At 41.0% G+C, this 18,074-nt stretch overlaps 1 protein-coding gene across 1 annotated transcript in view; it reads right to left on the minus strand.

Moving 5' to 3' along the window:
• Window positions 1–18,074, minus strand: part of SERPINE3 (serpin family E member 3) — a 32,853-nt gene that overhangs the window by 9,166 nt on the left and 5,613 nt on the right. Inside the window, exons 2-5 of the mRNA XM_043504484.1 lie at window positions 13,924–14,157; window positions 7,976–8,173; window positions 6,083–6,281; window positions 4,728–4,828 (exon numbers count right to left, since the gene is read on the minus strand). Coding sequence (XP_043360419.1) covers window positions 4,728–4,828; window positions 6,083–6,281; window positions 7,976–8,173; window positions 13,924–14,157 — 732 coding nt within the window. The remainder of the gene's footprint in view (window positions 1–4,727; window positions 4,829–6,082; window positions 6,282–7,975; window positions 8,174–13,923; window positions 14,158–18,074) is intronic.

Here is an 18,074-nt window from a genome sequence, read left to right on the forward strand (position 1 = left end):
AGACAATTTCTGAATAATGATCAAAATAAACACCTCCCCATTTCTGTCAAAACCCTTTAACCCATGTAGTTCATTGGTGACTTCTTAGGGCATTCAAAATTTACAGAATGACTGCAGTTAGAATTTTTAATATGCTTTTACAAGCATTATGTTCACAATGCTATCAGTTTGTGAAGTTACTAATTGCAGGTATTGTTTCTAACGCTGCTAGACAAACAGCAGCACACATCAGAATGTTTCCAACAAATGGCACTTATTTCTGCTGCTCTCTACCAAAAACTAATGCTGGTTGTAAACCACTGCAATCCCTCCTTTAACCTTTTCTCCAGTTTAATTTCAATTATTGTAAACTATTTACAAAATGCCATTAACTAAAAAAAAGTTGAATTACTTCGTAAAATTAGCCTGATTTTTTATGGAATGATTAGTTTTCCAAGTATTTTACTGCAATAATGTAAAGTAATAACCTGCTGACTACAACCTACATAGTAGGTACAACCTTTCCTTTTGTCACAGATGTCTTCCACTGAACTCTTCCCTCCATGATGTTAAAATCTTTTCTTCAAAAAGATGGTGGAGAGAGAAACTTTCACCCATGGTGGGATTGGGTTTTACTCTGCTTGTCTGTTTACAGTGTAAATGTGTTGTAGGTAGGTGGTCTGGAGGAATGAGCATGGGCTTGGGCATTGGAAGAGCGTGACTTCTAATCCTGACTCTGTCACTGTGTAGCATAGGGCAAGTCATTTTGTGGGCCTGTGCCTCTATCTCCCCATCCGTACAGTGGGGATAGTAGGACTTACCTTCCAAAGGGGGTTTGGGGGTTAATCATTTGTTAATATTTTTCTATATAAATGCTAAGTAAAGCAATCACTTGTCATTTGGGAGGCAGTGGTAAAGTGGTTAGCGAGAATAGGCCACAGAAGCATAACATCTGGGTTCTGTTCTCCTGCCTATCATTGGCTTGCTGTGTGACCTTAGACAAGTCACTTGACTTTCCTCATGCCTCCATTTTCCCCATATGTGAAATGGCAATAATAACGTTTTCCCAGCTTTTTGAGGCATGGTTTGAAGTTCTGCTATATATAACACTACTACCAATATAAATTATCTACAGTAGAACCTCAGAGTTACGAACACCTCGGGAAAGGAGCTTGTTCATCACTCTGAAATGTTTGTAACTCTAAAGGAAACATTATTGTTCTTTCAAAAGTTTACAACTGGACATTGACTTTTAATACAGCTTTGAAATTTTACTATGCAGAAGAAAATTGCTGCTCTCCCTTTTATTTTTTGAGTACTTTACATTAACACAATACTGTACTGTACATGCTTTTTTTTTTTTGTGGTCTCTGCTGCTGCCTGATTGCCTACTTCCGGTTCCAAATGAGGTGTGTAGTTGACTGGTCCGTTTGTAACTCTGGTGTTGAGAACCCTGAGGTTCTACTGTATTTATTACCGTTTGAAATGCATTCTTCATACTCAGACAAGTTATTGGCTCAGTGCCAGAGTAATCAGGTGAATTTATATGGCCTGTGATACACAGAAGGTTAGACTAGATAATCTAATGGTCTCTTCTGCATTTACAATCTGTGAATGTTATTAAAGGTGAATTGATCCATAGAGTATTTTTCAGCAGCCTCGCCAATATTACAAACGCTGAATAGCTGATAAAGCCTGTATCTCCACAGACAGCTCACTGATTGGACAGTTCTAAACATTTGTGGTTGTCAAAACCTGAAAGTACAATAGCTATAAAAAGATTATATCATTATTTAGCTTAAGTATAGGTCAAGTAACACATGACCATAGGGCAGAAGTTCCACATAAAATCTAGGTCTGGTTAGGGCTGTGCCGCAATCGTGTTGTAGTATCATCTGCATCAAGCTATTTTACCATGTATAAATAAGCACATCAAAATTGATTTAAAACCAAATAGAGCCAAAATATGTCTCTGTACAACAATTAAGAGAGAACATCTGCAGGAAAATTTCATTGTCATGATTGCTAAAGAATTTTTTTTTTCACTTTAGTAGCAGGCATGAACAACTATGGAGGAGAACCTAGTCTAAAAGTTATCTGCCTACCTTATAGAGAACTAACTGCTAGTAAGAACATCAGAAAGCTAGTAAGAATAGAAGACTGATTTCTGTCCCCGTCTGCCAGTGGTTTGCTGTGTGACCTTGAACAAGTCACTTAACCTTTCTTGTATCATTCACAGAGTGAACTTTTTGACAGGTAGTATTAGCTGAAAGATGCAACCAACCCACTATTGTCTGGTCATCAATTTTAAGAATTTTTTTTTTAAAAGTTATTGGGCCAAATCTTGTCAGTGTGTAAATCTGGAGTAACTCCAGAGATGTGTAATGAATGGAGTTTCCACAGAGTTATACTGATATAACAGATCTGAATCTGGCCCCTATTCTCTGAATAATCATTTTGCATATGAGCAAGGTAATAGGAATCAGGCCCACTGTCTTTCTAGAGAGGAACTGCATTGCAATGCATCTTATAAGCATGGGATGAAGTTTAAGGGATAAGATAGCATTCAGTCTGTTTGCTTCCTTCCTGTTCTTTCATCTTCATGTACCCACCGTGTAGACAGCACCTGGGTAAAACTTCAGAGAGGAACCATCCAGAGACTCCAGCTGGCAGGAGCAGGAATAGCCACTGCAGGAACCTTCAGACATTCACCAAACTTTCTACAGGTTTGACTAGACTTTCTCTGCCCAGTGCTCAATGGCTGTTTGCTCTAACCCTCCTCCTACCCATCCCTCACTCCACGCCTGCCCCTCTTGCTCCCTTTTCTCCTGTCCTATCCCCTTCATCCACCTTCCCTTCAAAGTACCCTTTCCCTTCACTTTTCTTTTCACTTAGCTTATCCCTTCCTAACTAACCCTCTTCTCCCTCCCCACCAAAAACAGTGGAACTAAGTGCTGTTTGTGACAATCACATTGTTCACTCTGCTTGTGTATTCTACCCACTCCCCCACCCTGTGTCTATCTTGTCCAGTTAGACTTAAAGGTCTTCAGGGCATGGACACTGCTACTCAGTGTTTATACAGCATCTGACACAATAGGCCCCATTCTTGGTCAGTCCTTAGGCACTACTGTAATAAACATGATTTAATAACACTGAATTAAACGCTGAGTTCTATTGGTAAGTGACCAACCAATGGTTTGATTGTTCTTTCACTAATTCTAGTAATCATTAAGATTTCTTGGTATGAATGGCAACTACCGAGTGTGTTGGGAACAACGAACTAATGTTGGGTCAACTAAGCATCCAAAGAAACTCCCACAAAAACATGTTGAGCAGACAGAATCACTGGTAAAACAAAATAGAACTCTGAGAAAAGTGACACTTAGTAAGATTGCTGAGGATAGTTCTATAAAACCCCAACAGTAGCTCCCCCATTCGGTATTTATTATTATGGGTAATAGTCAATTGCCCTGCTTTTCTCCTTTGTTGTGCCTAAGCCTGTGGGTGAACTCAGAATTAAACCAGAGAGGTGAGGGGAAGGGAAGGACAGGGAAAATAAAGACACCCTTAAATAATAGGTAAAATTTGAGAAAAAGTGCCACTCAAATTTTTCTTAATCAAAAAGCACAATGGGAGTAAGTCATAAACAATACAGAAGAAGCTCCCCAGTATGCTTTGGTCCATTGTATTTCATCCTCCTTAAGCACTCATCCTATCTAAATAACTGTTATACATATTTATAATGTGAACCATCAGTGAATTTTAGCAGCATATTAACACCTCATTTCTAATTAACAAGGCATTCTGTGCAATTAGTGATCATATTATAATGAACACATACTCAAATTTAATAGGGGGTAGAAAACAAAATCTATGCCCTGAGCTTTGTCCCATGGAAGCAAACTTCCATCAGGAACTTCCTCTAAAGCATTTTCCACTGTACCAGAAGATGTTCTTGTGGCTATGCCTCCATTTAATGACAATCACACACTGACAAGAATCATATTAGAAAGGCTGAGAGTCTCACCATAAAATCTCCATTTAAGAGTCTTTGAATGCAAGTGCCCAAGTTGGAATTGTTTACCTTGCTAGAAGTGATATGTATTAGTCAAAGCACATGGACAGTTAGTCTTTTAAAATTAAATCAGGATAAAACTTTCTAGTGAGTAGAATAACATCAGGTTTTTTGAGACCTGGTAGTTAGTCAGTTTCTATCTTAACAACATGTGGTCATGGGATATTGTGGGCTGGGTATTATTATGTTGATTGTTGGCTTGCGGAACAGAAATGAAGGGAGATTACAGGCATGCATAAAGGTTGTTTGTGTGACTGTCATCAAGACTCAGACTAAAGAGACCTGTGGTTGTTACACCAATGTCACTGACTGTGGAATGACTATTTAGAACCAGTAATAAATGCTTGATCTGCAGTGATCCTTGTAGACTTGAGCCGGCACCTAAGCAAACACATTCCAGCAATGTTCTGTCTCACTGGCTTTAATCTTTAAAAAATCTTTCCCCACCACCAAATTTTGCTTAACCTAAAATGCAGTAGTTTGAAAGAAATTTCAATTCTACAGTAGTTCAATAGAATCTGGATTGTGTTTTTAATTTTCATGGAGCCAGAAGTAATTAATTAATTCATACAGAAGGATCGGCTCTCTTGAATCAGTCAAACAAGTATCATGTAAACATCTACAATACATCTATACACTGAGTGATCATTTCCTATATAGGGAATAATCTTACCTGAAATACCTTTAAAATCAGCCTCAGTTGGATCAAACATGTCTGTAATTCCCAAGGCAGGTAAAACCATTTTTAAGTCAAAGTGACTTTGAATTCTGAATCTAAAATTAACACAGTAGATTTCATTTAAATATATACATGAACTTTGCATTCACCCCCATTTGTGCTTTCTTTTTTAAAAAATTGTCATAAATTTGGTTGTAGGTAGGAATGCATCTGCAAAACATTAGCTTGGAAAAAGAACATTAATGCACAAAACATTTTTCAGTGTTTCCATTAGTGTGGGGAATGTATTTCAGGAGGTATTTCAGGAGTTTTTCTGTGCTGATTGATGTGCTAAGTACATCCAGGAAATGCCCTCCCTCTTTTGCACAGAGATGGTACATCCTAACATTCTATTTGTTTGAAAAATGCTGTGGGGTCACGTGCAAATTCTGGCAATAGTGAAGGGCTGGAATGATGGAGAGTGTGAACTTGCCCTGTACACAGAAGAAATGCAGTGATTGGTAGAGCTGGAGCTCATATAATATCTCTAATACTAAAAATACATAGTAAAATACTTTGAAATATTTAGACAACTCTTTTTTAGAAGTTTTCTTTACGAAGCAAAAGAGCAAGAATAGGCACAAATAATTTTCTTCCCTTTGTACATTTTTAAAGCATTATTGTACCCCAGATAAACTTCTTGCATATAATTAGGACTTGTAGAATCAAATTCAGGTTGTTTTTTAAATAATGGTTCAATTTTAGTACATAACAGCTGTTCTCAAACTGGGAGTCAGGATCCCAAAATGGGTTGCAAATCCTTTTTAATGGGGTCACGAGGGCTGCTGTTAGGCTTGCTGTGGCCTAGGGGCGAAGCCCTAAGGACTTCAGCCCTGGGTGGTGGGGCTCAGGTTAGAGGCATCCCATCTGGGGCTGAAGCCCTGGGGCTTTGGCTTTGGTCTTCCCACCCAGGGTGGAGGGGCACAGGCTTTGGCTTTGCCCCTCCTACTCCTGCCCAGGGCAGCAGGGCTCGGGCGGGCTCAGGCTTCGGTCCCCTCTCCTGGGGTCATGTAGTAATTTTTGTTGTCAGAAGGGGGTCGTGGTGCAATGAAGTTTGAGAACCCCTGGTCTATAAGATATGTATAGTATTTGGCATTTCCGAGCCCACCTCTCTTGGCTAAAGAAGGGAGAGAGGGTGCTTTACTGATCATGTGATCAGGAGACTAGAGTTGAAAGTGTCCTACTAAAAGGACAGGTGTCCTATATGTCATTGCTTATGCCAACAATAATGTACACAACACAACTCTGACAATAAAAGATATGTATGGTTAGAGGATGGCCAGGCCCTCGAGAAGGAGTGTGTCACTTACCTAGGTAGAAAAATATCCATCTTCATTCTCTTTAAGCTGTTGGCCCAAACAGTGATGATTTTAGCTGAGAGATGTGACTCAATCTTGGACAGAGATGTCCTCCTGTCACTGGGTAGCACCACAAACATACTGACTGTCTCCCCCAGATAAGGCAACTCTGCTACACTGAACCGCTCCAATGATGCAGTGTGGAACTGACCTACAGGTTTGAAAACATAATCCTTGGCATCGCTCAAGGGAAAAAGCAGTTCTAAGGAACTTTAGGTGGCTCAAGGCACTAGTACCAGCATACAGAGCCTTTCACCACTAAGTCACTGGCTTGAATGTGGACCAGGTAGTTAATAAATGAAGGTCACTGGCTCACGTGAACTGAGTTAATGGTCTTAATTCACTTCCGAGCTGACAAGTGTCCACATCACACATTTGCTAACACAAAGAGTGATAACTGACATCCTTTGTGGCTGTGTCAGTGGCCAGCCCAGTGAAGCATGGTGATTTAGCTGTCTGTTCACGCTAATGGTACTCCCTTTGGGTCAGGGCTGAGGAACTTTGATGAGAACGGGTGAGTTTACAATGTGACTGGTCTTATGACGGCTCTTTTTGAATAAATAGATGACTTCATTCTCCAGCTCTTTCAATGTAGCACTTTTCAGCAGAACTACACTTACTAGGAAAAAAGAAAAAGCAGTTCCTGTTTGACTCATTGAGAAGTACTTTGCCCAATACTCTCATCCATACACCCAAATCAATAGCACAGGTTAAGCCGCTTTCAAGAAGCGCACAGCTTTATTGAACTACAAAGCATTTAGAACCTGTCAAATTCAAACAAAAATCTTTAAACCTATAAACACAAAAGAGGATACAACTTAATGGACCTTCAAATGAATAATTGGTTAGGGAACAGGGTACAGTATTCATTAATTTAGGTGTCATTAATATTAACTAGTTGCTGGCTGCATAACATAAATGCATATAAAACTTTTTGCAGTGCAACATCACAGCCCTGCTAAACCCCCTTTAAGGAGCCAGTGTTCCAATGGAATAATGGCATGTCCAAGAAGAACTCCTGCAGTGGTCAACACAGAGAAGGAGTTAAATATAGCAGCTGATGCTTTAAGAGTAGAGTGTTTGGGGTTTTTTGACTCAATGATCATCAGTTTTATTTGCAGTCTCACAACTACTGGTATGAAACTATAATGTCTATATAAGCAATTGGCTGCATATCATTACAAAATGTCAGTAAGGTTTAGTTGGTAGTGCTCATTAGTTCTGAAAATCATGGGTTCTAGTACAGCAGTAGGATTTAGATTCTCACCGAGGGTAGCCTTTGCAATATGCACAAGAGAGGGTGCTGCACTGTTAATGACACTTTTCTATCTGTGAGATGTTAAAATATCAACTTTCCTTTCTGTCGTCCTCAAATGGCTCTCCAGGCGAAGAGATCCCACACTTTTCAGATTGAGCAGGGAAAAATCCCAGTGTTTTGCTCAACATTCTGTCTCTCAATGAGAGTCCAATCCTGCTCCCACTGAAGTCATCAGGAGTTTTGCCATTTACTTTAGCGAGGGAAGGTCTGAGACCCAAAACAAGATCTCATGTTCAAGCCTGTGCTTCTGTAGGGCATTACTGGCTCCTACTTTCACCTTCAATCATCATTAAACTATAGTATAGAATAGAAGAAGTTTGGATAGAAGCATCGCACACACAGGTTTTATGTGTCAGAGAAAAGGTCTATTTCTGAGCTATTATATTTTGGCATTTTTCCAAAGCGCGCTCCTCCTTGTTTGTGCAGCACCTCGCACATTGCAGGCAGTGCTGGCAGTAAATAAATTTAAAATGTATGTAGTTTACAATATTGTTTCATATGTCAGAGAGAGCATGAAAAGTAGTTACCATAATTGACTTCAGCCGTGTGGTACATTGTGGACACTTTCATGGTAATGCCATTTGCAGTGGTAAAAGGCAAGGACTGAGTATCTGTGAAAGAGAATTTTTTTTGCCACATGCTTTTGAAGTACATGGTGCTCACCACAGCCATCTGGGTAAGTGATGAACCAACTGTATCCAGATGTATGCAGTCTGTTTCTCCACCTGCATAAGAAAAGGAGAAGATGAATTATATTTTCTTTCTCTCTCTCTCTCTCTCTCACACACACACACACACACACACACACACACACACACACACACACACACACACACACATTGCAGAGGGAATCCTGCATATCTTTCTCTCGTTTTTTAAGTGACATACATAGGGCCAAATTATCAGATTTTTTTTTAACTCTTCTGAACCCTTTTGTCCTGATGTGCTACAAAAGTGGCCAAGTCACCAGAGGTGAGCATTCTACCTCCAACAAATTGGGTCAGGCCGACATCAGGTTCATACTTTTGTTCATATTTGAGCTCAGAAAATTAGTATATCCCTTACTTTTTCTTGGCATTCACTACATTCAACATTAGTTATACACATACATGTTTTTAAAGAGATGGAAGTATGTCGATCATTGGCTTACTCTGGTATGGCAAATGCTCTCTTACTCAACAAGTTTCATAGTTAAAACACTGTTGCTATCTTTACTTTCTATGTTAGACAGTATATTTATAGTAAGTCTTCTGCTCTACTAAGAAGAAGATTGCCACATTTGGGGTCAGGAAGGAATTTTCTCCCGGGTCAGACTGGCAGAGACCTTGGAGGTTTTTCACCTTCGTCTGCAGCTTGGGGCATGGGTCACTTGCTGGTTTGAACTAGAATAAATGTTGGAGTCTCTGTAATTTGAAATCTTTAAGTCAAGATTTGAGGACTTCAATACCTCAGCCACAGGTTATAGGTCTATTACAGGGGTGGTAGGTGAGGTTCTGTGTCCTGCAATGTGCAGGAGGTCAGACTAGATGGTCATGATGGTCCCTTCTAACCTTAAAATCTCTAAGAAGGGTAAATGTTCAGAGTCTTAAATGACTGCATAACTTCTTCTAGCAGTAATGAAAAAAGTGTGACTAAATCTATGTGCAATAAATTGAACATGAAATTATGCCCAGAGAGTCTGGTAGTGTCAATGATAGAAAACAGGCTTTTGGCAGGTTATGTCCCCTTTGCCATGAAATAAGGGCTCTAGTGTGAAGTTTTCTAATTGATCATGCCATTTTATTCACCTCCCTACTATGAAAGCCATTGGCAGTGTCAAAAAATATAGGAAAATTTTATCAAAGTGCGAGCTGACATTGTCAACAATGACAGGTTTCAGAGTAGCAGCCGTGTTAGTCTGTATTCGCAAAAAGAAAAGGAGTACTTGTGGCACCTTAGAGACTAACAAATTTATTAGAGCATAAGCTTTCGTGAGCTACAGCTCACTTCATCGGATGCATTTGGTGGAAAAAACAGAGGAGAGATTTATATACACACACACAGAGAACATGAAACAATGGGTTTATCATACACACTGTAAGGAGAGTGATCACTTAAGATGAGCCAAATCAGACGTCAAGAATTATAACATTCAAAAACCAGTTGGAGAACACTTCAATCTCTCTGGTCACTCGATCACAGACCTAAGAGTGGCTATACTTCAACAAAAAAGCTTCAAAAACAGACTCCAACGAGAGACTGCTGAATTGGAATTAATTTGCAAACTGGATACAATTAACTTAGGCTTGAATAGAGACTGGGAATGGATGAGTCATTACACAAAGTAAAACTATTTCCCCATGGTATTTCTCCCCCCCACCCCACCCCCCACTGTTCCTCTGACATTCTTGTTAACTGCTGGAATTAGCCTACCTGCTTGTCACCATGGAAGGTTTTCCTCCTTCCCCCCCCTGCTGTTGGTGATGGCTTATCTTAAGTGATCACTCTCCTTACAGTGTGTATGATAAACCCATTGTTTCATGTTCTCTGTCTGTGTGTATTTAAATCTCTCCTCTGTTTTTTCCACCAAATGCATCCGATGAAGTGAGCTGTAGCTCACGAAAGCTTATGCTCTAATAAATTTGTTAGTCTCTAAGGTGCCACAAGTACTCCTTTTCTTTTTGCGAATACAGACTAACACGGCTGCTACTCTGAAACCTGTCATTATGCAAGGCACTGAATTTAGCCGTATAGAGTGGAAATCTGTCAACTTCATGAAAAAACTCGCACAGATACAGACAGACATCATCTTCCTCTCCAAATGCAAACAGATGGACATCATACCGAAAGGACTGAAGGTAAAAAATCCATTACAATCTACATACCACACAGACTATGCTGACAGCTTGTGCCACACACTCTCAAGGAAACTGCGGAACCACCTGATTAACATCCTCTACAGCAAACAGGGAAAGATTAAGAATGAGCTCTCAAAACTGGATACTCTCATAAAGAACCAACCTTCCACACAAACTTCCTCGTGGCTGGACTTTACAAAAACTAGACAAGCCATTTACAAAACACACTTTGATTCTCTACAAAAGAAAAAGGACACTAAGCTATCTAAACTACTATATGCCACAAGGGGCCACAACAATGGTTCCCGTAACCCACCCAGCAATATTGTTAATCTATCCAACTATACTCTTAGCCCAGCGGAAGAATCTGTCCTATCTCGGGGCCTCTCCTTTTGCCCCTCCACCCCCACGAACATGATACAGTTCTGTGGTGACCTAGAATCCTATTTTCGACGTCTCAGACTCAAGGAATATTTCCAACACACCTCTGACCAACATATTAACCCACAGAGACCTTCCTGCCAACACTACAAAAAGAAGGATTCTGGGTGGACTCCTCCTGAAGGTCGAAACAGCAGCCTGGATTTCTACATAGACTGCTTCCGCCGACGTGCACGAGCTGAAATTGTGGAAAAGCAGCATCGCTTACCCCATAACCTCAGCCATGCAGAACACAGTGCCATCCACAGCCTCAGAAACAACTCTGACATAATCAAAAAGGCTGACAAAGGAGGTGCTGTCGTCATCATGAATAGGTCGGAGTATGAACAAGAGGCTACTAGGCAGCTCTCCAACACCACTTTCTACAAGCCATTACCCTCTGATCCCACTGAGAGTTACCAAAAGAAACTACAGCATTTGCTCAAGAAACTCCCTGAAAAAGCACAAGAACAAATCCGCACAGACACACCCCTGGAGCCCCGACCTGGGGTATTCTATCTGCTACCCAAGATCCATAAACCTGGAAATCCTGGACGCCCCATCATCTCAGGCATTGGCACCCTGACAGCAGGATTGTCTGGCTATGTAGACTCCCTCCTCAGGCCCTTCGTTACCAGCACTCCCAGCTATCTTCGAGACACCACCGATTTCCTGAGGAAACTACAGTCCATTGGTGATCTTCCTAAAAACACCATCCTAGCCACTATGGATGTAGAAGCCCTCTACACCAACATTCCACACAAAGATGGACTACAAGCCGTCAGGAACAGTATCCCCGATACTGTCACGGCTAACCTGGTGGCAGAACTTTGTGACTTTGTCCTGACCCATAACTATTTCACATTTGGTGACAATGTATACCTTCAAATCAGCGGCACTGCGATGGGTACCCGCATGGCCCCACAGTATGCCAACATTTTTATGGCTGACTTAGAACAACGCTTCCTCAGCTCTCGTCCCCTAATGCCCCTACTCTACTTGCGCTACATTGATGACATCTTCATCATCTGGACCCATGGAAAAGAAGCTCTTGAGGAATTCCACCATGATTTCAACAATTTCCATCCCACCATCAACCTCAGCCTGGACCAGTCCACACAAGAGATCCACTTCCTGGACACTACGGTGCTAATAAGCGATGGTCACATAAACACCACCCTATATCGGAAACCTACTGACCGCTATTCCTACCTACATGCCTCTAGCTTTCATCCAGATCATACCACCTGATCCATTGTCTACAGCCAAGCGCTACGATATAACCGCATTTGCTCCAACCCCTCAGACAGAGACAAACACCTACAAGATCTCTATCATGCATTCCTACAACTACAGTACCCACCTGCTGAAGTGAAGAAACAGATTGACAGAGCCAGAAGAGTACCCAGAAGTCACCTACTACAGGACAGGCCTAACAAAGAAAACAACAGAACGCCACTAGCCATCACCTTCAGCCCCCAACTAAAACCTCTCCAACGCATCATCAAGGATCTACAACCTATCCTGAAGGACGAGCCATCGCTCTCTCAGATCTTGGGAGATAGACCAGTCCTTGCTTACAGACAGCCCCCCAATCTGAAGCAAATACTCACCAGCAACCACACACCACACAACAGAACCACTAACCCAGGAACCTATCCTTGCAACAAAGCCCGTTGCCAACTCTGTCCACATATCTATTCAGGGGATACCATCATAGGGCCTAATCACATCAGCCACACTATCAGAGGCTCGTTCACCTGCGCATCTACCAATGTGATATATGCCATCATGTGCCAGCAATGCCCCTCTGCCATGTACATTGGCCAAACTGGACAGTCTCTACGTAAAAGAATGAATGGACACAAATCAGACGTCAAGAATTATAACATTCAAAAACCAGTTGGAGAACACTTCAATCTCTCTGGTCACTCGATCACAGACCTAAGAGTGGCTATACTTCAACAAAAAAGCTTCAAAAACAGACTCCAACGAGAGACTGCTGAATTGGAATTAATTTGCAAACTGGATACAATTAACTTAGGCTTGAATAGAGACTGGGAATGGATGAGTCATTACACAAAGTAAAACTATTTCCCCATGGTATTTCTCCCCCCCACCCCACCCCCCACTGTTCCTCTGACATTCTTGTTAACTGCTGGAATTAGCCTACCTGCTTGTCACCATGGAAGGTTTTCCTCCTTTCCCCCCCCCGCTGTGGGTGATGGCTTATCTTAAGTGATCACTCTCCTTACAGTGTGTATGATAAACCCATTGTTTCATGTTCTCTGTGTGTGTGTATATAAATCTCTCCTCTGTTTTTTCCACCAAATGCATCCGATGAAGTGAGCTGTAGCTCACGAAAGCTTATGCTCTAATAAATTTGTTAGTCTCTAAGGTGCCACAAGTCCTCCTTTTCTTATTGTCAACAATGTTTCCTGGAGCAATCAATTTCTATCATAAAGTCCTATTATAGTTCTGTTGAGGAAGATAGAGGAGACTTTTCAAGAGCAAATAGTATCAATTTCAACATGCATGTTTAAAATCACATTAGTTACCTGCTAATCAAGTTGATGGCCAAATTCATCCCTAGTATAACTCATGCAAAATCAGTGGCATGAACCAGTGATTAATTTGGCCCAGTAATTCTAATGGCTTACAGTATATTTTTCATTAAGATTGGATTTAGTTTCATTAAACTTCCTAGTCATGTAAAGGAATAAAGTTTGCTAATTTCATCTTCTGTTTTCACTGTACAAACGAATGGGTCAATACTGTAAACACCTACTACTGAGTGTACTGGAAGTATTCATTGTGGTGAATACTACACTCGGTGATAGCTGGGAGAATTTGGTTCTAGCTAATTGTTCTTAGAACATCCCTGCTAGGTTGATATTATTATCCCCATTTTACAAAGCAAGGAACAAAGGCAGACTGGTTAAGGGCTTGATCCTGTAATCCTTTATTTAGGTACCTAGAATACTGCAGTCTTGCCCAAGGTATGCTGTGAAGCAGTATCGGAATTGTGATTGGAGCACAGGCGTTCTTGGTTCCCAGTCTTGTGTTCAAGACTGCTAAGCTATGCCTTTCTGTATAGAGCATAGTACTAAACATTATTACATTTGGTTAAATGCTAGAGTGCTAGCTGCTGGTATCTGTATAGTTTTTATTATTACAACTGGGGCCTAAATAATCATCTCTATTAGTTGTTGTTTTACCTTCAATGTTACTGGTAACCCATTCATTTATCTGTGCAGCAGTGCTGTTAGGCTCACTGAAGTTGATTTTTTGGAGGCTGCTGTTTGCCCAAAGTGCAGTATGTTCAATGAAGTCAGGAGACAGGTGAACTCCAGCTTGCACAAATAGGGCACATGCCAACTGAACCACAGGGCCTTGGCTAGAGTTGGTCACTTTTTCATATCTGGTATGCAAGAAGTCCTGCACTTTTGGATCTGCCAGACAGGAGAAAAATCAATGCTGTAATTCTCATGTTGAACTTAACAATAGCAAAAATAAAGTGTTAATGATAATTCATTGCCAAGAGAATTGTCAGCACTTAACAAATAGCAATGGACCATTTCTTCCTATGTGATTTCAACAGCACTTAACATAATGCTGATTGGGCCCTCTGGATGCTACAACGATGTAAAATAATTGAAAATTCAAGTATGTGAAACTATTAGTGAGGCGGAGACTATTGCCTAGGGATACCCTGCAATACGTTGTATATACCAAGAGCTTTTTGTAGCAAAAACACAGATGACATTAATAGAAAGAACAAAGGTCCACCAATGTTAGCTCCTCCCTTGCTGCAATCACAGGAAATGCCTATTTGGACATGATCACTTAATTCTAATGGATGGACACTGCTCCAGAGGAAAGTGAAGAAAGCCTAAGAGCTACCTTCCAATATGCCCTGGTGGAAAAATTCCTTCCTAAGTTAAATTTGGCTATTATTTCCATTCTGTGCATGTGAGCAAGAATCACTGTAGCTACAGATCTAATCTATGTATACCTGCAGGTGCCACGGCTGTTCAGGTAACTGCCCATCTTTTTAATAGGAAGTTGAAGAGAATTCAAAACACTGATTAAATTCAGAGAAAGAAAGCCTCTCTGTGTATTTAACCCAAGCTCTGTAGCGTTACTACTTGAGGCTGTAGGATAGACATTACCTTAGAAATTGCTATACTGTTGCTACACTAAGTAGTTGACCTTACATTACAGTCTGTCTGACTTTTCTATTTACTCTTGTTTTAAAAAAATACTCTTCTTCTTCGGGGACCTCTCTGCATCCCCACTTATGTCTTCTGCTGCTGCAAGAGTTGAGCTACCGAACTGTGTAACACAGCTGTAGCCACTTGTGGGAGGAGAGGAGGACAGTAGTGCTTGTGCTAGCATGACATCTTTGGCTCCATCTGTATAAGAGAGTGCGTCCCTTGTCCATCTCAGTTCCTTCTCTGCTGCCAGAGACCTAAACAGAACTCTCTCTCTCTCTCTTTATTGTTAGCTCTTCCGTCAGCCCTTTTGGCCACAGCTTTGCACTGGGAGCTCATGTTCAGTGGTTTATCCACCACAACCCACAACTCTTGTTCAGAGTCTCATAGATTTTAAGGCCAGAAGGGACCATGGTGATCATCTAATCTGACCTCCTGCACATTGCAGGCCACAGAGCCTCATCTACCGACTCCTGTGATAGACCCATAACCTGTGGCTGAGTTACTGAAGTCCTCAAATCGTGATTTCAAGTTACAGAGACTCCACCATTTACACTAGTTTAAACTTGCAAGTGACCTGTGCCCTATGCCGCAGAGGAAGGTGAAAACTTACTGGGTCTCTCCCATTCTGACCAGGGGGAAACTTCCTTCCTGACCCTAAGTATGACAATCAGAGCCTGGGCATGTGGACAAGACCCACCAGACAGACACCTGGGACAGAATTCTTTGGAGTAGCTCAGAGCCCTCCCCATCTAGTGTCCCATCGCCAGCCATTGGAGATATTTGCTAATAGCAGTCACAGATTGGCTACATGCCATTGTAGGCAGTCTCATCATACCATCCCCTCCATAAACTTACCAAGCTCAGTCTTGAAGCCAGTTTGGTTTTTTGCCCCCACTGCTCCCCTTGGAAGGCTGTTGCAGAGCTTCATTCCTCTGGTATTTGGAAATCATTGTCTAATTTCAAGCCTAAACTTGTTAGATCCATTTATTCTTGTCAGCTTTGGCGCTTAATTTAAATAACTCCTCTCTCCCCCTGGTATTTATTCCTCTGATGTATTTATAGAGTGTCACTGCTTTCCAGGATGGAGTCCCCCACCTGGTAAGCACAGCTGATGTCTTTGCAAATATATGCATTTACATTTAGCTATATTAAAACTTGTTTGCTTGTGCCCAGCTTACTAAGTAAGCCAGATTGCTCTGTATCAGTGATCTGTCCTCCCCCAATTTTTGTGTCATTGCAAACTTTATCAATTAAAACTTTGTTTTCTTGATCATTGATAAAAATATAAAATAGTGTAGGGCCAAGAATCAAGCTTTGTGGGGCCCCCAATGGTAACACAGCTGCTCAGTGATGATTCCCTGATTACATTTACATTTTGAGACCTAGCAGTTAGCCAGGTTTTAATCCAGTTAATATGTGCCATGTTAATTTTATATTATTGTAGTCTTTTAATCAAAATGTTATGCAGTACCATGTCAGATGCCTTACAGAACTCTAAGTATCTATCAGCCAAACTTACTATCTCTTCAAAAATTATATCATTAGTTTGACAGAATATATTTTCCATAAACCCATTCTGATTGGCATTAATTATATTACCCTCCTTTTGTTCTTTATTAATCAAGTCCCATAGCTGCTGCTCCATTATCTAGCCTGGGGTGGATGTTCACAGCGAGTTCAAGCAGTACTGTTGTAGTCCAGAAAGAGTGCCACCTTGAAGTTTAAGACTAATATAGACACAGTTTATGTGCTGAACCAAAAGTAAAGGGTTAATCCCATCCTGTGTGGGAGTCCCTGCAATTTTAGAGTTTCTCTTGCATTTATAATCACAAGGTCTAACAGTAGCTTCCCTGAAGGATCATTTAGCAGTTATTTTTTCCTGTCATAATTTTGTTAGACACAAACCTTTATTCTCTCACTCAAGTCTCCATGTTGTGTAAAGAAATGGCTAATGCCTTTCCTACTACTAGAGGGCCTTCCCAATCCTGGGACTTGAACTTAATCTTAATGATATTGATGGGTCCACCCTAAAAGCCCTGTCCCAAACCTTCTTAGAATACCTGTTTATCAAAATGGTATTTTTCAAAGCCATTAGCTCTGCTAGGAGGGTTAGCAAGCCCAGTACCTTGATGGCCTCAACTCTACACAGTAGTACCCAAAGAAAAGGTCATTTTGAGACCTCGCCTCAGTTTTATGCCTGAGGTATTCTCAGATTTTCATCTGTTGCAGTATATTTTCCTCCTCATTTTCTTCCCCAGACAAGTGGAAGAACCATGCTCACCCAGGGGAGTCTTGGATGCCAAAAGATATTTATACTTTACAGCACAGGTCTCTGTCTGTATCTATCTCTACTATTACCTGTGTGGGACTAAGCCCTTTGGAAGATCAGACAGATTGTTTCCTATGGGGAGAGGTATAAGGAGGAGCCTATTAGTAACAAGCTCTTTCCCACTTGATTAAGAGATGTATTGAAGGTTTACTATTTCGCCCGAAAACCAGTACCTCTTGGCTTAAAGACATACTCTACTAGGGCCACAGTTGCTGCTGTAGCTTTTCTGAGGTAGGTTCCTATTGTAGAGATTTACAAAACAGCTATATGTAATTTTGACACACTTTCACTAAGCGGTTTCAGAGTAGCAGCCGTGTTAGTCTGTATTCGCAAAAAGAAAAGGAGTACTTGTGGCACCTTAGAGACTAACAAATTTATTAGAGCATAAGCTTTCGTGAGCTACAGCTCACTTCATCGGATGCATTTGGTGGAAAAAACAGAGGAGAGATTTATATACACACACACACACAGAGAACATGAAACAATGGGTTTATCATACACACTGTAAGGAGAGTGATCACTTAAGATAAGCCATCACCAACAGCAGGGGGGGGGAAGGAGGAAAACCTTTCATGGTGACAAGCAGGTAGGCTAATTCCAGCAGTTAACAAGAATATCAGAGGAACAGTGGGGGGTGGGGTGGGAGGGAGAAATACCATGGGGAAATAGTTTTACTTTGTGTAATGACTCATCCATTCCCAGTCTCTATTCAAGCCTAAGTTAATTGTATCCAGTTTGCAAATTAATTCCAATTCAGCAGTCTCTCGTTGGAGTCTGTTTTTGAAGCTTTTTTGTTGAAGTATAGCCACTCTTAGGTCTGTGA

Source organism: Dermochelys coriacea, chromosome 1 (assembly GCF_009764565.3).
Source record: "Dermochelys coriacea isolate rDerCor1 chromosome 1, rDerCor1.pri.v4, whole genome shotgun sequence".
NCBI classification, from domain to species: Eukaryota; Metazoa; Chordata; order Testudines; family Dermochelyidae; genus Dermochelys; species Dermochelys coriacea.